The sequence below is a fragment of the Carassius auratus genome, unplaced genomic scaffold (assembly GCF_003368295.1).
Source record: "Carassius auratus strain Wakin unplaced genomic scaffold, ASM336829v1 scaf_tig00214203, whole genome shotgun sequence".
Classification (NCBI taxonomy): Eukaryota; Metazoa; Chordata; class Actinopteri; order Cypriniformes; family Cyprinidae; genus Carassius; species Carassius auratus.
The window spans coordinates 82,050-104,731 of record NW_020527556.1 but is presented as its reverse complement, the minus strand read 5'-3'; the positions used below and the strand labels follow the sequence as shown (position 1 = coordinate 104,731).

Sequence of the window (22,682 nt, the reverse complement as noted above, 5' to 3'; positions counted from 1 at the left end):
GTATGATTAAAATGATGAGTGGGCCCGGTGACATTTTGCTTGACTCCAAAGGAGTTTATTAGGTCAGTAAACACAAGTCCTAATATATAATTTGCATTATCAACGTGAATATTAAAATCTCCCATGATTAGCGCCTTATCAACTGTAACTAGAAAGGTTTGAGAGGAAATCTGCAAATTCTTTTAGGAATTCTGTATACGGCCCTGGTGGTCTATACACAGTAGCCAGAGCGAGAGATACATTAGATTTCTTTTGCATGTCTGAGAGTGTAACATTTAGCAGAAGTATTTCAAAAGAGTTAAACCTGTATCCTGTTTTCTGGGTAATTTTGAGAATATCACTATATATTGTTGCAACACCTCCGCCACGACCAGTCTGACGGGGCTCATGTTTATAACAGTAGTTTGGTGGAGTAGACTCATTTAGACCAAAATAATCATTTGGTTTTAGCCAGGTTTCAGTCAAGCAGAGTACATCAAAACTATTATCTGTGATCATTTCATTTACAATAACTGCTTTGGGTGTGAGTGATCTAATATTTATGAGCCCAAACTTTAAAAATTGTTTTTGTTCATTTACTTTACATTTTTCTGGTTTAATTATGATAAGATTTTTTCTAGATCCTACATTATATTTTGACCTCACTATTCGGGGAACAGACACAGTCTTAATAGTTTTTACAGCGCAAGTACTTTTATCATTTAAGCGGGTGGAACAAAACTCATAATAGTTATTTGAGAATTGTCTTACTAGTCACATGGAGCGAAGTGTCCTGGAGATGTTGTCAGACAGAAGCTCCGCTCCGATTGTGCTGGGGTGTAATCCATCAGCGCGAAACAGTCTAGGACGCTCCCAGAAAAGATTCCAGTTATTAACAAATAGCAGTTTCTGTTCTTTACACCATGACAACAACCATTCATTTAAAGCAAAAAGTCTACTGAACCTTTCCTGTCCTCGGCGATATGTGGGCAGTGGTCCTGACACGATGATCGTCGCCGCGGGCGTCGTGCTGCGAACCGTCTCGATCAGGCTCCTGAAGTCCCTCTTCAGCGTCTCCGTCTGCCACAGCGTGGTGTCGTTAACCCCGGCGTGAAGCACGACCGCTGTGGGGCTCTCGTCCGCCTTCAGGATCGCGGGTATCTGCGCAGAAACATCGAGAACACGAGCACCAGGCAAACAATGAGTGTGCACTTTACCTTCGGCTAACGTAGCACGGACGTGTCGGACGATGGAGTCTCCGATGATCACAGCGTCGCGTCCTGTCTCGCGGAGGGGAGCGAAGCAGTTCCGGATGGAGATCTCGAAGGCGGGAGGGGAGAAGTCGTCGCCCGGGGCCCGGCTCGCGTCCTCCGCTGTGGATGCACCCAGGGTCCGTGGTGTCCCGGCGTCCCAGTGAAGGACATCTGGGAAGATCGCGTCCTGGGTGCACCGGGCCTGCGCAGAGAAACACGCGGAGTAGACGTGGCGGGACTGTTAACAGCACGCTGTATACTTACCCCGGACTTGTGAGCGTCAGCCCGCGATGATTCCAGCGCGGCTCTCCGCTCTCTCAGCTGGGCCTGCCTTACCTCCAGGTCGCAAATCTGCTTCCCCACGGCCTCGAGCTCGAGCTGCACAGAGTTCATCCGCCATTAAAGCAAGTAACAGTGAGTACAGCATTGGCAATGTGTGTGAATAGAGTATTAGCAATGTAAGCGCAGTTACCAGCAACCACGCTTGCAGATGCTAACGGGCTAAAAGCTAATAGTGGACCCGGGAGATCAAAATAAAACTAGTGATAGCGAGGCGCTCTGATTGTTTTTGTTGTAGAATACAATAGAGGATATATTCACACGTTATATAAACGGAAACGATGATGTATAAAATTGATTTTTAAGTTAAAAAATAGTCAATGAAAAGAATATAGTGACGGCGCTCAAACGCAGTACAGCCGCCAACAACAAACAGGAAGTGACATGGTTGTTACTGAGACTGCCCTGACATTTGTGCTTTTTTCAGTTTCTTATAAATATCTAAATGGGTAAAGTCTAATCTCACTGTAATCAGCACAAACTGGGCTATAATAATATGTGAGCAGCATGTATGTACATGATTGTGTTTTTTGAGAAAAAAAATATTATGCGTGGTTACACATAAAGAACAATGGTTCCCGGGATTTTTGAGAACTGGAGCTTGTAGCCTAGAATTGTTCTTTCTAAATTATGTGAAAATCATCTTGTTTACTCACTCACAGAAAACAATATATTGATTTAAATTGTCTAAGACACTTTTTGTTGGTAAAAGTCATATGTGAGTAGGCGTCAACTATCATGAATATCATTGTGATTTACACCTGAGAAGACAAAGGCCTGCATAATGAGCCTCTCATTCAGCTGTGCCACTGTGAGTGAGGAGTTACAAGAAAGAATGTGAGGACAAAATAAAAGTATATAATTTTATGTTTGTAGTTTATTAAGAATATATTTAATTATCCCACAACATAATTGAATATCCACTTGGGGGAGCAGTTAAACAGTTTATTAGAAACAAAGCTGACTTTCAAACTAATTGTTTGGCATCATTACTCCAGTCACACAATCCTTCAGAAATCATTTTAACAATCTTATTTTCTACAACAAAAAAAAAAAAACATTTATTGTTATTATCATTATTATTATTATTAATGTTGAAAAGAGCTGAGAATATTTTTCTGGGTTTTTATGGGGAATAAATTGAAAGAAAAGCAACGTTTTTACATTTGTTACAGTTATCTATTTGTTACATTTATATTATTTACATCAAGCTTTTGAATGGTATAATATTGTATATTGTTATTGAAACTTGATAATGTTTCACTTGATTATACATTTAGTCAGGAATTATAGTTTGGAAAAAGTCTAACTAGTAAAATGTTTACACGTTATGTGAAAACTAGTACAAGTATATAAATAAAAAAAGAGACTTACTCATGTTTATGATGAAGTGCTTCATTCTTTTTTTTTCTGAGGAAATCCATTTCTCAGATCCTCAACCACATCACATCTTTTTGGGGTGATTTATGTCTTATTCCTCTCATCGCGAAGCAAACAGTAAAATAAAAAAAACTTGAACAGTCTGGCTGCTTTTTCTTCTGTGTGTGCGTATTCAAGCCGCGCTCTTCAGTTTGAATCTGAATAGCGCGTTAAGCGCGGGGGGCGTGGTCACATTAGATATAATGAAGGGAGACATGAAAAACAGACATCGCGTTGTTTTCATATGGATTACTTTATCACAGAATATCTGTTTTCGGCGACACTTGTTTAGTTTAAAGGGGGGGTGAAATGCTAGTTTTTTACACTGTTAAAGAGTTGGATTCCCATGCTAAACATGGACAAAGTTTCAAAAATTAAGTTGTACGTTTGAAGGAGTATTTTTGTTCCAAAAATACCTCTTCCGGTTTGTCACAAGTTTCGGAAAGTTTTTTTCGAGTATGGCTCTGTGTGACGTTAGATGGAGCGGAATTTCCTTATATGGGTCCTAAGTGCGCGCTTTTCTGCCGGAAGAGTGCACGCTCCCGTAGAGCAGAGCAGAGACATTCACTGATCAGAGCGAGAGACCGAATTGTCACAAAAGAAGTGTGTTTTCGGTTGCCAGGGCAAGACAACCCTGCACAGATTACCAAAAAAAAAACAGCATTAAGGGTCCAGTGGACGGAGTTTATTTTTACAGAGCATCAACGGAGTTGTGCAAGTGTTTGTGTTTGTTCCCTGCATTTCGAAGATGCTTGTTTTACAAACAAGGCCCAGTTTGACGCCGGATTTGCATATCGTTTATTTCTTAAGGATAATGCAGTCCCAACGAAAAAGGGTCACGATCGTGTGTTGGAACCGCAGGCGGTGAGTAAAACTGCTTCAAATATCTCTGTTTTCTTAACTTAGCTATCGGCGTGTAAGCACATCAAGTAAACAACATGCGATGTTGGCATCAAACTGCACTTTCCACATGTACAGCTTAAAAAAAAAAAAAAAAAACGACGACATAAAGTGGAACTTAGTCATTTTCCAAAACCGCTAAGCAAATATATACAGTTTCAATACATACCACATAGAGACGTTGTTGCTGATGCTGCTCTTGTTCAGTTTCAGCATCTGGATCTGATTCTGGATCATAAATAAACGGCTGAATCTGACTGTTAGCCATGGTTTGTTTTGGATGATGTTTTTTTCCTCACGGTAATGTCACAGCTTCCAAACGCTCTCAACGCAAAAGCCTACTGGCGCTCGTGATTCTTTAGCTCCGCCCACACGCCACGCCTCCAGGCGCTCGTGTTTTTCCGGGAAAAATCGGTACAGACTCAAGACTAGGTACTCAAGATTAACAGGATATTGAGTGAAAACGAGCATTTCACCCCCACCCCCCCCCCTTTAAAAGTAGACATGTCAAGCTTTCTATATATATCTCTCTCATGTCTCTTCGTTGAGTATTCACGGAGTTCAGTTCATTTTAATGACGTGTTTGTACATGACGATCAGCGCAGACTAAGGCTGCAGACAGCGCACCTTGTGTGTTATCTTTATTTTATAAGTGCACAAAGTTTTGTTGTTATTATGTCTGTATCCAAAAAAAGTAGACCCTTTACAGATTTGATTGATGTATTGTTTTTATCTGTACGATTAAAACTGAAAGTGTAATTTAAGTTATTTTCGGGGTTATCAGGAGAAAATGACTCAAAACGCATATATGTGGTAATTGACTCCAGAGGGTTTAAAACTGGGACAACATTCTAATCATATAACACACTAATAAATGAACATATGAACAGCAGATATATTAAACATTTGAACAAAATATGAAATATAAAAATGTAAAAAATAAAATAGAGCAATGATATTCAAGGTAAAGAAAGAATAAATTTAGCAGCATTATCTCAGTTATCATAAGAAACATTAGAGTAATAAATGTATCTTGATTCTGAACTTTGAATAAAAACATGAACAGCGATTTATATTAAACAATGTTTATGAACTCAGAAGATTAAATGTCAAAAGATAAATAATATCAATTTAAGCAATGGCATTGAAGTAAAAAAAAAAGCGAATAAAATTTAGCAGCAATATCTCAGATATTGTTACTTATTCTGTCAGTTGTGCAACCTGTTCTTTCAGAGGAGAAAACTTTAGTCAAGAATTGCGATTTAATGAGCGTCATCCTTTTCTACCAGTTGTGGACCGGCGGCCACAGCATCACTTGTGCTCGCAGATGCAGTCTAGTGATGCCCGGGTCGGGTTTTTTTCCAACCCGCGGGTCCCGCTTTTATGAAATTATTTGGCCCGCCCCAGCCCACAAATAAAGTAAGATTTCTTTACCCACCCGGACCCGCGCATCGGGGACATCACGGAAGATACGTTGCTACTAGACTCTCTTGTTCACTGAAGTTCCCATAGACAGTAAAAGTTCCTCCCTCCACAGCAGCGCATGCGCAGCTCGTGAACAGCTCTGTGAACTGTTTCATCCTGTCAAAGAGTTACTCAAGATGTGACGGAGCATGTGATTTGTTGAATGTAGTGAACGAATCCGCCCTTCACTGAACGAGATCGAGAGACCTTCTCATTCGTGAACGAGCTGAATGATCTGATACATCTCGTTTATGAATGAAATGAGTGAGCCAAGCATGTAAATCTCGATCAGCAATCAGCAGATACAAAGCAAGTTATAGCTGCTGTGCAGATACGCTTTTTTCATTTTCATATTTAGCATACAGAACATAACTCCATGTTTAAGCCCCGATTAATGTGAATATTATATATGAACTGTCTGACCAAACAATTAAAATGTTAATTATGCAAGAAAACCTCGTGCTTTATTCATCTGAACAACTTATCTAAACTATTTAATGCGATTATGCACACATTTTAGTAAAGTCAAATCAGTTTTGTAAAGCCACTAATGCAGACATCTCGCTGTAGTGCTTTTTTGCTGCTTGCGTGAAAAGAAAACACAGACATCCATAGTGAGGCACTGGAAGCGTATGAAATGCGTCTCTTTCAAATCTGGAACGCAGTCACTCTTTGAAGTATCGATACTAATAAATTTAGGTATCGTGACGTATTTAATTTCCGAGAATTGCGATACTTTTGAAGTATCGGTGCACCGTGCAACACTATAGCGACTTATAGGTGCGCACAAGCAGGGGGAATGAACCGTTAATAGTTTGTGCTATACGCTCCCATGTCTGCTTCTTGTCCCTTGCTGTGACACCTGGCCCAAATTTTCCTTTAAGAATGGCCTTGTGTTCATCCACTAACTGGGCTAACAGTAAACACTGTTCATCTGTCCAATTTGGCTTTCTCGCCCTTCTTGGTTTTGATTCCATGTTTGATACATTAAAACCAACATTCAATCCGCCACTTAAATAGGACAGCAATCACTGTAATTGAAAAAAGTCGAGCAATTTTTATCATTCTAAGCCAATCAAATATCTTATAGGAAATTAAAAGCATTGTAAATAAAAAAGGATATACACACATGTGTATGTGTGTGTGTGTGTGTGAGAGAGAACGATCAAATAGGATAAATTACGCATGTAAATTCAAAGTGAAAATTACAATAGACCCTATACTTAAAATCAATCTTTTTTTCATTGGTTGGACAACCAACCAATCACAGTCTTCAAAAGATTGTATCATACATAGCAACGGGGTCAACCCCGCCTCCTCACTAAGATGAAAGTTTTTGTCTTTTCCTTACTCAGGTCCCGAATCGCTCTTAAGCTAAGACTCCAACGTAAAAGGTTTTAAACTAAGTTAAGAGTTTTCTGAGAGGATTCTTAGAATCTTTATGAATACAGGCCCAGGAATCTTATCAAACGTGAAGTTTAGGGCAGATCATGTTATATATGTTATACGTTTATGTTATAATTTTAAGTTATATAGGAGGAGTTACACCGCACTCACGAGCACCAAGGTGCCAGACAAACAAGACTGAAAATCTCAAATAATAAACTCTCTGCACACTTGAATCCTTAAAGCATATCTAATCACCAAGCATTCAGTCAAACGACCTGAGGATTAGGTTATTTAAAATAACAACATTTCCTGTTGCCAGCAGGTGGCGCTATAATTAATTTAATATTAGCCTTTAGATGTGTTCAGGCCCGGACTCTAATCAAATGTTTGAGGCAGATTGGACATTGTATGGACAAGTTATAGTAATGTTCTAGTTTCACTGCATTAATAGTATGTTTTAACACTTAGCTAAGTGTTGCTAGCTTTTAGCATACTTCTAAAATGTTGCCAGCCTATTACACACTTGTTGATGCTTTTTAATATGTTGTTAGAAGTCCATAAATGTAAACCATGCCACTTCCTGTTACCAGCAGGTGGCGCTATGACTATAACTGAATTTGGGCATGATGATGTGTTCAGGACAGGACTCTTGTCAAATATGTGAAGTTTAGGGCAGATTGGACATTGCTTGCCTTAGATACAGCAACTTTCTTTATCACTGCATTAGTAGCATGCTTTAGCACTTAGCTAAGTGTTGCTAGCATGTTTTATTATGTTTCTAGCATGTTGCCAGCCTATTTAGCACTTGCTGACACTTTTTAATATGTTCCTAGTAGTCCAAAACAGTGTTAACCATGTCACTTCTTGTTGCCAGTAGGTGGCGCTATAGCTATAACCGAATACGGGTTATGTTGATGTGTTCAGGACAGGACTCTTGTCAAACATGTGAAGCTTGGGGCAGATTAAACATTGCTTGCCTGAGTTACAGCAACTTCCTGTTTCACAACAAAACAACAAAATTTGTCAGGCCGCCAGAGAGACACCCCTTGATGAAAACTCAAAATCTTCACAATTTAACATCACAAAGGTCTTATGATGATTAATCAAATCACAGTCGCGATCTGAGACATTGTGATTTTGCTAATCGTAAAGCCTGCGATGTGGACATGATATTACTCTGTTCCAGAGCTGTCAGCCTTGAGTGACAGTCTTACTAACCAATAGAGTGAGGGCACCTCCGTTCTCCCCAATCAGCTCTGCTCTAACCAACTGTGTAAACGCCCACCATAAAAAAAGAGAGTGAGTGTTTGTGTGTGATTATGGCATCTGCAGGGTCCATAACTTAATGTAATATGAGATTACTTGGCTTCTAACAGATAGACACCAAACAAAAAAGGTAACGTTAATTTACAAGAGCTGTGTCACAACAATTATCAAGAGCTCACTTATTGGTTCTGCTTTCAGTACCTGAGAATTAGGGCTGCAAAAAACAATTATTTTGATAGTCGATTATTCTAACGATTGTAGCCGATCTGACTCGAACCAGACAAATTAAAAGAGTCGATCAGGGCTGTGGTTGAAACATGAGCCAAATTCCTCAGTAAGGCAACAGGAAGTCATAAAACATTCTGTGCCAAAAGTCCCAAGCAAGATAACCAACCAACCAACGCTTTCACAGAACAGCTTTCAACATTAACACCACTAGAACAATTATTGACAATTTTAATTCGGAGAAGAGATTGTCAAATTTGTTGTTCACAATTGATAGGCAACGCCGGACGTCACGTGTGAGAGTACTACACAAGATCCTTTGACTTCCCCCACCTAGCAGAACCAGACTGAAATTCCTAAGGGGAGGGCCTTTGAACCTCTGGTCTCCACAGAAATCTTTGTCAAAAGATAATGACACAAAAACTGTCTTTTCTACATATATATGGACTTATAAATGAATATCAGTCTATCGCTTCACTCCATATTCATTTTTATGTAATCCACACATTTGACTATCATGTTATAATCACTTATTGTGTATGTCTTTTAATAACTATGGGATAGCTTAAGGATTCATAATCCTGTTTGGTAGGTGTGTGATTGAATCTGCTTGCTTGAAACAGTCCTGACCATCAGTTATTTGTCAAATGTATCATATTCTTGTTATAGCAGGGTTTCTGCAGGGTTTAATAAGTCAAATTTAAGACTTTTTAAGACCTTTTTATGACCATTAGGATTTGAATTTATGACCTACACGAATTACGATAAATAACTTTCTAATATAAATAAATAATTCCTTTCAAAAAGCCTTTTTCTGTTATTGACTTTCATTTAAAGTAACAAGTTTTATTATTTAAAGAGTTATTCTATTATTTCTTAAGATTAAGAAACTGAAGCCTTCGCCTTATTTTTCTTGAGTTATCAAGAACACAGGAACACTTAACAATTGTAACATTGTAAAGTAACATTGAAAATTAACAATAATTTTATGGCATTACTTTCCAAAATAACAAGTGTTATTGGTGTTTGGTCACAGTATTCAACACCCACAGCCAGGGCCGTAGCTGGGGTCAGCAGGGACCCGGTGAAGGTTGTACCAGTGGGCCCTGTTTGAAATTGTTTAATTTGTATGTTTATTTTATTTATTTTTTAAGTTTATTTGTATTTATTTTTGCTATTTACAAAATCTTTAAGTTTTTTTCAAGTTTGTAAGTGTCCAGGTACAGAAACGAATAATTAAATGTAAAATAGCACTGTATAGTCTTCAATGTAAAAATAAAATATACAATCAAACCAAAATTTATTCAGACACCTTGAACATTTCTCACATTATTACAGTTTATTTGCTATTGCTTCTAAAATGGTTATAAAATATGACAAGAATTTAGAGTTAAACTCTGTCAGAACAAATTCGTCTTGATAATGTCATAACTTTGATAGAAAATGTACGTAATGGATTACAATCAACCAAAACTACATACAACTGTTATTATGACAATATTTTCACAACTATCAATACTTTGTTGACCAATTACCAAGCAATGCTTCATCTTGTTCAGACTGTGGTGTGAAAAGGTTGCATTAGCAATTCAGAAAAAAAAAAAAACATAAACAATGCATGGTGCTTTATAAGGTGCTGAATAATTTTTGGTCCCAATTTTATATAGATAGATAAAACATTTATATCTATTTCACTAGTAGTTCATTGTATGAAGATTCTTTGGGTATAATATGTCACAGTTTGCTTATACTCACTTACAAAAATGTATTAGTGTTCTGTACATACTAGTAAAATATGTATATCAAAAATTATACCTGGAGTCTGGATAATTTTTGGTTTGACACTGCATAAATTCTTGATAAAACTACAAAGTAATGCAGTCAAGAGCAGTGAGTGATTTTTCTTTCATTTTCTTGGATTAACATTACAGCAGCTAGTGGATAAATTAGGCGCGGTCACTTTAAGAGACGATGAACGCATCTTTTCCCTCAACTGTTTACTTTCACTTAAAGAACCAGTAATATGAAAATTCTAAGCTTCCTATCACTGTTTATAAGTCCTGTACAATGGGTTTAAATCCATCCAAGGTTAAAAAACATTGTCATTTTGTCAAAATATCATTTTAAAATTACCTCAATTCTCAGAGATCCCCAAACGGTTCGCGTGAAGCTGTTCAAAAGATTCAGTTTCCTTAAACCCCACCTTTCGGTAGCATACTGTGTTCGGATTAGCCAACTGATATAGTCAGTTTTGTTTGGTTGATCCGCACACAACTTCATGGTAAACAATGCGTTAGCATCTTTTTGGGGTAAATTATGTCTTATTCCTCTCATCGCTGCTTTTTCTTCTGTGTGTGCGTATTCAAGCAGCACGCTTCAGTTTGAATCTGAAAGCGCGTTCAGCTCGGGGGCGTGGTCACATTAGATATAATGAAGGGAGACGTGAAAAACGGACATCGCGTTGTTTTCATATGGATTACTTTATCACAGAATATCTATTAGCAGCACTTGTTACACTTCATTTTAATGATGTGTTTGTAAATGAAGATCAACACAGACAAAGGCTGCAGACAGCACACATACTGATAAGACGCTCGGGAGAAAACAAACACATAACTTCATAATCATATTTCGCGTTGTGATTCGGAGATGCTTGTTGGTCTAAATAAAGTTGGTAATGAACCCTCTTTTATGGCCAAACGCTTTGAAAATCCCGCCTTGTACTCACCGAGATTAGAAAAGCAGTCATCAGTGAAATGTTGTGAACACAACAAAAGGGATTTGTTGTACTGCTCTGTTATTGTGGTAAAAATTAATTTTAGCCATTGGATCTTCTGATCTTCATTCTTTGGCAGTGAAAATAAAACAAACTTGCCTTTACAATTAAAAACACACTGTCTCCTCGACATGATGCTATCACACCAACCAGAGCGTCTGTGTTGAGGGTGGGGCAGGTCAGAGTTTTGTTTCTCTCAAGACGGTAGGCGATTATTATGCAAAGTGTTCCTAGTGACGTACATAGAGATGGGCAAAAGATTTGAAATCTATAACGACTCGTTTCAGCGATTCAGAGTCGACTCCTTAAATCGAGTTTTTTCGAGCATACTTTCCAAGGCGGGTATTTTGACATATTTTGTATGTATTTGTGTACAAGCGTTTTGAGACGCCTTTCTCTGCGTTAGTCCTGGACACCTGAACACCGTGGTATACTGAATTGGGCTCTTTCACGTCCTTTTGTTTGTTCAAAACTGCGATTAGTATTTGTTCGTTCATGTGCAGGAGGGACTGTCCGTGATACGCGGCTCTCTCTACGCACCGAACACAGAGCGCGCAAGTAACCAGCAGCTACTCAGTTCAGCTTTTCCACGTCTTGAGTTTGGATGCTTGATACGGATCGTTAGCGACGGGCTTGAGCCAGCTACAAAATGCACCATCTTCGAGCCATGGATCGTTAAAGGTACATTTTCCCATTGTGATAGCCAGGATGATTTCAATTAAGCCAAGCAGTGACTCAGTATGACACAGTATGTTCGGAGTTTGCGTGGGTTTCTGTGAAAGTCCTTCTGACAAGTCTGTATGCTGCCGCATGGACCTTGTAGTTCTGGAACGCTGTGATACCAGTGTGATACCACTCAGATTCCTCATACAGAACTACAACAGGCGAAACAAATGAATGCCGTTGCCGCTGCGAGCGCATTTTGATGGAAGAACAAATTAATGGACTAGCATATCAATTAAAGACGTGGCAAAATGTTTTTTATGAACTTGTATGGAAAATCCGGACGTTTTTATGACCTTTTATGGCCTTAAATTCTAATTGTTAAATTTATGACTTTTTATGGACCCGCGGAAACCCTGTATAGGATCATGTCCAAAATTAGACCCTGCAAGAGCGGGAAAATTCGGACCATGTGATTGATAAGATAACATGATTTATGATACCCCCGAGCCAAGACAATATCTGATTGGTCAAGACAACATTTGAGGTGTGGCCAACAGTCCAGTTTAAATACTTAGGACACCATAAAATCTTTTAGAAATTTTAAAATTGCTTTTAGTTTTTAGCTATGCGTTTAGCTTCTGCTATTAGTCATGCCTGCTTTTAGCTTTGCTTCTTAGCTTTAGCTTTTAGCCATGATGTTTGTCATCACTGTTCTTTGAGCGCGGTTCCAGCGTGCTTCGGCCTGCACGCCTGCTGCTACTTAGCCACAATGAGAAGAAACACCACCTAGTCTCGTCAAACTTTACTTCTTTTCTTTTCCGTTTGAGAGTTTCGTGTTCTGAGTTAAGTTTTGTAACCGAGTTCAACTTCAATCAGCCACACAACTCTGCATCTTCAGCCAACGCCCAACCACGGGCTTCCCAAGATGTCACTTCAGCGACTACTGAACTTCCAGCCAATCAGCGACATCAGAAACCCCCTTTCAACGACAACAAAGGGACACCTTTACACAGGCAATGTACCTTCAGACATTTGTACTGGTGTATCTAATATAATTTAAACCTCATTGAGGAACTCAATGCGAGGGTTAATTAAGTGATTGATGGCTGTTCATGTCTATGCAATTTAACGTATTGCTGTAAACTTGGGATTCCACATTTCCATTCTCTTAAACTCATTTTTTCCCTAACTTTCAATCTTCCTGCAACTTGTGTGAATGTGTGAGTGCGTGCGTTTATTTGTAAGATTAGTTTATATGTCTTAGATTTATCTAATAAAGCCTTATTCATATTGAAAAGAGAAGTATCTTGTGTTTTGTGCTTACAAGTTAATGTCTTAAACTGACGATCTTGTTACTGTGCTAATTGATAGTGTTTTCACTATAGTTTGTATATTAATATCCAGCGCAGATTTGATGTTAAACGGCTCGTTCAGTGAATCGCAGGGCGTCTCAGTGATCAGCCGTGAAACAGTGATTCTGTTCAAATTCCCTTTAAAATCTTAAATGATTCGCTTTGAGCTAAATTAACCCGTTTCCCTTACACGATTATTAGAATGATTCATCTACTAATCGCTGATTATTTCACTGATTAATCAATAGAATTTGATCGATTATTCAGCTCTTGCAATTAGTTAATACTGTTTTACATAACAAATAAATAAAAGATAGTCTAATCATTTCAGCTTTGGGAAATAATATTATGTAATTACAATTATTAAATAATTTATACAAATAAATATATTTGACAAAATGAGATGACAGAGAAACCATTTAATTACTATATGAAAATTAACGGAAGGACACATCATTCTGCATAACATCTCCTTTCGTAAGTGTGTAACATGGATAAGAGACCAAATAAAGTTAAGGGGTTAACTTTGTTTGCTTTGATTTTGGATTAGATTGGTGTTCTTGTTGTTAGATTAGTTTTGGAGTATTTCACAACCCTAGTAATTTAGTTTTTAGATTAGGGTAATTTAGTTCATGGCGTCGCATACGCCAAAGATCACACATTTTTCTTTTTAGTTTAGAAGATAGTTACATTTACATTACATTAAAAAAACATACAAATGAAAATAGCAAATAGAAGCAATTCAGACCTATATAAGGCCAACAGTATTCAAGTGCTGTAACAAGCCTTAAAAAAGGGTCTTGCTGATGAAAAATATGTTTCTTTAAACGTTTTTAGAAGATGGCTGCTCGAATTGAGATAGGCAGGTTCTTCCACCAGCTTGGAACAGTCCAGGTAAAGGTCTGTGAGAATGTTTTTGTGCCATTTTGGGATGATATGACGAGTTGTCATTCATTTGCAAAACTCTAGAAGGCGCATAAGTCTGAAATAGCGAGATTAAGTTCTTAAGTGCAGAGCCAGTAGTTGTCTTGTATACAAGTGTCTTGATTTTGATGCGAGCTGCTATCGGCAGCCAGTGCAAACTGATGAAGAGAGGTGTGACATGCGCTCTCTTCAGCTCATTGAAGACTACTTTTGTTGCAGCATCCTGGATCAGTTGCAGAGGCTTAATAGTACATGCCGGAAGGCCTGCTAAGAGAGCAATACAATAGTCCAGTCTGGAGAAAACAAGAGCTGTGTGAGGAAGTGTGTTACTTCCGGCGTGCCGCTACGATGGCGTCGCTGACGAGCGCTCTGTGCAAACTTTGCTGTTTTTCGTGTTTTTTTGTGTTATTCGTGTTACTAAGTATACTTACTTTTGCTCAGACAGTACAGACTCTAATACAATACGATCGGCAAACACTACTGGATATCCGATCAAATTTAAACTTCGGTTCGGAAACAACGCCGCCTCTGAACTCCAGCTTCAGCGTCTGCGCGCTCCCTCTGTTGCCGGCTTGCGTCCTAAGACACCGTCGGAAAAGGAGGAAAGGCAAGCGTGCTGGAATTCTATGCAGATCGCGGAAAAGAAGTTGTAATCCTCCTCTCCCTACCATCTTGTTAGCCAACATACAGTCTCTGGATAACAAACTTGACGAACTTAATGCGAGAATCACGTACCAACGGGACATTCGTAACTGCTGCGTTCTGGCTTTCTGTGAGACGTGGTTACACTCAGAGGTACCCGATACGGCCATTACACCGCCTGGATTCTCCGTTTTTCGTCATGACAGATCGCTAAACTCCGGTAAGAGCAGAGGTGGAGGTTGTGTGCTTTATGATTAACACTCGCTGGGGCACTGATGTTACAGTTTTATCTACACACTGCTCCCCTGAGATTGAACTGCTCTCCGTTAAAGTGCGCCCCTTCTACCTCCCGCGGGAGTTTAATTCAGTCATTCTCACAGTTGTTTACATCCCGCCTCATGTGGACAAAACTAAAGCATTGGACGAACTGTACAGCACCATAAACGGATTGGAAATTGCTCATCCTGACTCTGCTTTTATCGTTGTTGGGGATTTTAACAGGGTGAATATGAGGAAAGTTCTTCCCAAATTCTACCAACACATAAATTTCCCCACACGAGGTGATCAGACATTAGATCACTGCTATTCAACACTAAAGGACAGTTACAAACCCCTCCCCCGACCAGCATTTGGCAAAGGTGACCACATTAGCATACTGCTGTTACCAGCCTACAGACAATGCCTCAAACAGGAAAAAACGGTTTCTAAAACAGTCTACAAGTGGAGTGAAGAGGCCATCTCCACACTGCAGGACTGCTTTGATTCCACAGACTGGCAGATGTTTCAAGATGCAGCTGGAGACAACATACAGGAATACACAGACTCTGTGATAGGCTACATTAACAAATGCTCAGAGGATGTTGTTCCATCAACTAACGTTAAATCATTTCCAAACCAGAAACCATGGGTCAACGGTGAGGTGCGGGCCAAATTAAGAGCACGGACTGCTGCCTTCAACTCTGGTGATTTAACTGCCTATAAGAAGTCCAGGTATGACCTTCAAAAATCAATAAAAACAGCCAAAAGAGACTTTAGGGACAGAGTGGAGTCAGAATATCATGGCTCTGACCCCCAACGCATGTGGAGCAGTCTACGCTACATCACAGACTACAAAGGAAGGAAAAGCAGTGGTGTGTCTTTGTCTGCCTCCTTACCAGATGAGCTCAATACATTCTATGCTCGTTTTGAGGCAGACAATACATTTCCTGCTGTGAAAATACCTGCTGACACTGACACCTGCCCCTTGGTTCTAACCACACACGAAGTGAGTAAGGCCTTCAAGAGAGTCAACGGCCGCAAAGCTCCAGGTCCAGATGGCATACACGGACGTGTCGTGAGGGCCTGTGCTGTCCAGTTAGCAGATGTCTTCACCAACATCTTCAACCTCTCCTTGAGACTTACAGTGATCCCCACATGCTTCAAGCAAACCACCATCATCCCTGTTCCCAAGAAAACAACCGTCTCCTGCCTGAACGACTACCGCCCTGTAGCACTGACATCAGTCATCATGAAGTGCTTTGAACGACTAGTCAAATCACACATCTGCTCCTCTCTGCCTGACACCTTGGACCCATTACAATTTGCTTACCGCTCAAACAGATCCACTGATGACGCCATTGCAATGGCCATACACTCTGCCCTGGAACACTTGGAGGGAAGAGATACCTATGTGCGGATGCTGTTTGTTGATTACAGCTCTGCATTTAACACCATCATCCCTACCAAACTTATAGCCAAACTGAAAAATCTGGGTCTTAACAGTCACTTATGTAACTGGGTCCTGGACTTCCTGACCGGCAGACCCCAGGTGGTCAGAATTGGCAATCACACATCCTCCTCACTTATACTCAGCACTGGTGCCCCTCAGGGTTGTGTACTCAGTCCTCTCTTGTACTCCCTGTTCACTTATGACTGCTCTGCTAAGCATAGGTCCAACACCATCATCAAATTTGCTGACGATACAACTATCTTAGGACTCATTACTAATGGCGATGAGACATCCTACAGAGATGAGGTTAATGCACTCACAACATGGTGTGCTGATAACAATCTCTCTCTAAACGTCAACAAGACCAAGGAGATGATTGTGGACTACAGGAAGTCACAGAGAGAGGGTCACGTTCCCATTCACATCAACGGAGAGATAGTAGAGACAGTTAAGAGCTACAAGTTCCTTGGCATTAACATCTCTGAGGATCTTTCCTGGAGCCTTCACTCAGAGACCATAGTGAGAACAGCCCGTCAGCGTCTCAACTTCCTGCGGAGACTGAAGAGGTTTGGCATCTCCTCTAACATCATGTCAAACTTCTACCGCTGCACTATAGAGCATTCTGACCAGCTGCATCACTGTATGGTACGGCAACTGCTCTTCCTTGGACCGCAAAGCTCTTCAGCGAGTGGTGAGAACAGCAGAGCTCATCATTGGACATAAACTCCCAGCCTTACAGGACATCTATCAGACTCGCTGCTTGAGAAAGGCTCGCAGCATCATCAAGGACCGCACTCATCCTGCTCATCACCTGTTTGCCACACTGCCATCTGGCAGGCGTTTCTGATCCATCCGTTCACGGACAACCAGACTGAAGAACAGCTTCTATCTTCAAGCTACTTAACAATCAGCTTTCCTCGATCTAAAAACCGGAATACATGCTGCTCTTATGTTTACTTTCATTGTACTTGCCTTGCACTGCCACTTTTTTTAAATACTCCTTAATGTTTCTACGTGACACTCTACAATGACTTTTAGACATTGCTCTACTCAGGAATACATCTGAATGTGTGCTGCTCTTAAGTTTATTTATTGCATCTGCACTGCCACTTTAATTTTCCTGCATGTAGCTCTACGTCACACTACAAAGACATTTTAGACACCGTTCTACCTCAGTAATCATAATACTACCTCAGGACTTCTTATGTACTCTATATATTCTAAACACTGATTACCTTTATTGTACCTGTTACTTCCACTTATTTGTATATAATGCTCTGTCTATGTCTTTCTGTCTAAGGGCACTGTAGTCACTCAATCTCAGTGCTCTCCATGTACGTCTATGTCTTATGTCTTGTTATTGTCCCGTGTGTCTGAGCCTCGTCATAAGCATTTCAATGCCCAGTTTTCCCCAGTGTTAACTATGCAAATGACAAATAAATGCCTCTTGACTCTTGACTCTTGAAGGGTCTAATCTTCCTAATGTTGTATAAAGCAAATCTGCAGGACCGAGCCGTTGTAGTAATATGATCTGTGAAGCTTAGTTGATCATCAGTCACAACTCCAAGGTTCCTGGCTGTCCTAGAAGGAGTAATGGTGGACGATCCTAGCTGTATGGAGAAGTTGTGATGAAGTGCTGGGTTGGCAAAGACCACACACAACTCATTCTGTCTTCACAAGGTTGAGTTTAAAATAAAGCACATCAATGATATTTGAGAGTGTATTTTCCCTTTTCAGGAAAAGTATCGAAAAAGTATCGAAATCGCAATTCTTGACTAGGTATCGGTATCGAAACAATAATTTTGGTATCCTGACAACACTATTCTGCTATATTCATAAATGCAGTTTTTTGAGCCTGCAAGGTGGGAGTGTCCAGTGAAAATGAAATGAACTGCGACACAATAAGATGTTCTGAAAGTGCTGTAATTGTTTGTGTGATCACTCTGCTTACAGAAGGCTGTGACAGACCCAAATCATCACTATTGCATTGTTGCATTTTCCCAGTTGCCAAATATCATAATGTAGTGATTACTTTAATTTCTGGCGCTATGGCATTTCTGCGCTGTGTCGGAGATGTTAGCATGTCTCTAATAAGATCAACACAATCTAATCTATAGCGTCTTATTAACTCACTGTCATCCATTGTCTGCAACACATTTCTTCTGCCTCTTCGTCTTTCTGCCGTTTTCTACTCTGCCAAAGAAACTCTTAAGCCTCTTAAAAGTCCTCTTCTGTGCTCCTAACAAGTTTGACCTTAAGACCTCTTTTAAGGGTTAAGATCCTTTCTGAATTACTTTTCTCTTTACTAGGATTTTTTCTTTAATTTTAAGAGTAAACGCCCACATTTCTAAGAATTTTCTTAGAATTTTGTCACTAGGAGCTACTTTTTGCATTAAGATTCTTTATGAATACGGGCCCTGGTCTCAACTGATCTTTAGGCCAATATTTATTTAGTCTTAGCGCCACCTGTTGGCAACAGGAATTTACTTCTTTTACACTAACTTAAACATGCAATGTCTAATCTGACCAAAACTCTGCATGTTTGGAAAGAGTCCTGTCCTGAACACATTTACATGCCGATATTCAGTTATAATCATAGCGCCACCTGTTGGCAGCAGGAAATGTGGCTCAAATATTTACCATTTTATAAGCATATGGCCCAACGTTCGCTGTTCTCCTATGGCAACCGGGTGGTGCTGAGCCCAGGTGCGAGGGCCCTTTCATCGCTTCTTGCAGCTTTAATTTATATTTTATCTGTATTTAATGTTCTACCATTAGTGTTACCTGTTTGCACCGAGGGTCTTAAGAGTAATGCAATTTAAATTCTCTGTATGTACTGTACTGTACATGTGGAAGAATTGACAATAAAGCAGACTTGACATGTCTAATTAATTAATTAAACAAATTAATGTTTCTACATTAATTTGGAGATTCAATGTGAAGTTGTGACAATACAAATATATTAATATGCAATTTATTTTCTGAAAGTATGCAATTACTAATTTTGTAATTGATTGACAGCATTAGTCTAAATGTTTAGATGTCTGTTGTTTTGTGTAATTAAACTAGTATTTGTCTCTTTTTACCTCAGACCTGATGGCACTGAAAGAGGAGAGTCAAGGACTGAATGAAACAGAAGAGAAAGATCAAAATGAGAAACATCATGATTTCAAAACTGAAGAAAAATCAATTAGTTGTTCACAGACTGAAAAGACTCCGAAAATACAAACTAAAACCCTTAATTACAACATAATTCACACTGGAGAGAAACCTTACACCTGCAAACTGTGTGGAAAGTGTTTTACACAGAAAAATACCCTTAATGTCCACATGAGAATTCACACAGGAGAGAAACCTTACACCTGCAAAGTGTGTGGAAAGTGTTTTACTCTGAAAAATCACCTTAATGTCCACAAGAGAATTCACAGTGAAGAGAAACCATTCATATGCCCTCATTGTGGAAAGAGATTTAAACAGAAAAATACCCTTAATGTCCACATGAGAATTCATACTGGAGAGAAACCTTACACCTGTGAGCTGTGTGGAAAGTGTTTTACACATAAAAATACCCTTAATGGCCACATGAGAATTCACACTGGAGAGAAACCTTACACCTGTGAGCTGTGTGAGAAGAGTTTCACACGAATTGGAGAGCTTAAGATTCACAAGAGAATTCACAGTGAAGAGAAACCATTCATATGCCCTCATTGTGGAAAGAGATTTAAACATATAAATACCCTTAATGTCCACATGAGAATTCACACTGGAGAGAAACCTTACACCTGCAAAGTGTGTGGAAAGTGTTTTACTCTGAAAAATCACCTTACTGCCCACAAGAGAATTCACAGTGAAGAGAAAACATTCATATGCCCTCAATGTGGAAAGCGATTTAAACAGAAAAATACCCTTAATGTCCACATGAGAATTCACACTGGAGAGAAACCTTACACCTGTGAGCTGTGTGGAAAGTGTTTTACACATAAAAATACCCTTAATGACCACATGAGAATTCACACTGGAGAGAAACCTTACACCTGTGAGCTGTGTGAGAAGAGTTTCACACGAATTGGAGAGCTTAAGATTCACAAGAGAATTCACAGTGAAGAGAAACCATTCATATGCCCTCAGTGTGGAAAGAGATTTAAACAGATAAATACCCTTAATGGCCACATGAGAATTCACACTGGAGAGAAACCTTACACCTGCAAAGTGTGTGGAAAGTGTTTTACTCTGAAAAATCACCTTACTGCCCACAAGAGAATTCACAGTGAAGAGAAACCATTCATATGCCCTCATTGTGGAAAGAGATTTAAACAGAAAAATACCCTTAATGTCCACATGAGAATTCACACTGGAGAGAAACCTTACACCTGTGAGCTGTGTGAGAAGAGTTTCACACGAATTGGAGAGTTTAAGATTCACAAGCATTCACAGTGAAGAGAAACCATTCATATGCCCTCAGTGTGGAAAGAGATTTAAACAGATAAATACCCTTAATGTCAACACGAGTATTCACACTGGAGAGAAACCTTACACCTGCAAAATTTGTGGAAAGTGTTTTACACAGAAAATTCACCTTAATGTCCACATGAGTATTCACACTGGAGAGAAACCTTTTATCTTCAAACTCTGTGGAAAGAATTTCTCACATAACATATACCTAAAGAATCACATGAGGATTCACACTAGAAAGAATCCGCTCAACAGGAGGAAGCCACAAGAAACACTTTAGAATTCGGCTGGTCTCCATATTTGGAAACCCAGAGTCCCAGTCAAACTCAGTCAGTCCAGTATGGGATGACAACAGCAAAGAAAATACTATTTTGAAGATGTGGAAGAAAGTTTGTACACAAATTTGAGATGTGGCTAACAGAGTTTAGCAGTGTGCTACATATGGAGAAATTCTGTTGTGAAATTGCTGGTAAACCGAAGAAATTCTTACAGATATGGAAACCCTTTTAAATATCGTGAAGGTGATAACTGATTATTAATTTCAACACTCTAGACAAGGGATAGGTAACATTGGTTCTGGGTACCACTGTCCTGCAGATTTTAGCTCCAACCCTAATCAAACACACCTGAACAAGCTAATTAAAGTCTTCAAAGTTACAAAGGCTACAGGCAGGTGTTGGTTTTTTCAAGGTTTGAGGTAAACTCTGCAGGACATCGTCACTCCAGGACCACATTGCCTATCCCTGATCTGGACATATTCTCTGTGTGGTGTGACAGAGTATGTCTAGTAAGGTTATCATGCAGCTATTTAATAATTGGATAATATTTTGTACTGAAATTTTATTTTATATAGCCCCCCTCCCAATTTTAGAAAACATTTGGGGCATCATAAAGAGGAAGATGCGACAAAGAAGACCTAAGACAGTTGACATCCAAAGCAATTTGACCAATAACATGCAGGTATTATTCATAATTGACCAATTGTGGGGCTGCGCGTGAGAAGGTGAGAACTACAAGGAACGATCAAAGTGGTGCAAACATGTGTTTGTTCTGTCGTTTGACTTGAATCGTTGCTGCACACCAATCAAAAAAAGACACCAAAGTAGGTTCAAGAGAGTGAATCGAAAGTATTAGGAGCGGTCTGCTTTGCTATCTATAGCTCATGAATGTCACACAACCTGGATATTTTAGGCAATATTAAAATCCTGGCCGGGACGTGTCCCGTATGATGGCGCATGTGGCCACTCTATTGAGTATAAACTGCTTACCTGTGCTCCCACTTTCCAGTGATCACTCCGGTGTATTCTCCAAGTTCCTGTTTTCCTTGTCATCCAGTTGTCATCGTGTGTTTAAGTGCTCCATGTGTGGTTGTAGCTCCATGTAGCTTCGCTTTTCTGTTGAATCTCCATCTTACTATCACTCTCTGTTGTCTAAAGTGATCAAATATAAACTTAATTCCCACCATATATTCGATATTATCTTTCAAACTAATCTGACCATTCGCTTTGTAGCCGATCTGACTTGAACCAGACAAATTAAAGAGTCGATCAGGACTGTGGTTGAAACACGAGCCAAATTCCTCAGGAAGTCCTAAAACATTCTGTGCCACAAGTCCCAAGCAAGATAACCAACCAACCAACTCTGCATCTTCAGCCAACGCCCAACCACGGTCTTCCCAAGACGTCACTTTAGCGACTACTGAACTTCCAGCCAATCAGCGACATCGGAAACCCCCTTTCAACGACAACAAAGGGACACCTTTACACAGGCAATGTACCTTCAGACATTTGTACTGGTGTATCTAATATAATTTAAACCTCATTGAGGAACTCAATGCGAGGGTTAATTAAGTGATTGATGGCTGTTCATGTCTATGCAATTTCACGTATTGCTGTAAACTTGGGATTCCACATTTCCATTCTCTTAAA

The 22,682-nt window shown here is 39.5% G+C and overlaps 1 protein-coding gene across 1 annotated transcript in view; it reads left to right on the top strand.

The window, feature by feature from the left end:
* Nucleotides 1-22,402, top strand: part of LOC113091489 (gastrula zinc finger protein XlCGF26.1-like) — a 31,467-nt gene extending 9,065 nt beyond the window's left edge. Inside the window, exon 3 of the mRNA XM_026257051.1 lies at nt 19,394-22,402. Within this exon, the coding sequence (XP_026112836.1) occupies nt 19,394-20,739 (1,346 nt within the window). The 3' untranslated portion in view covers nt 20,740-22,402. The remainder of the gene's footprint in view (nt 1-19,393) is intronic.
* The last annotated feature ends 280 nt before the right edge of the window (nt 22,403-22,682 follow it).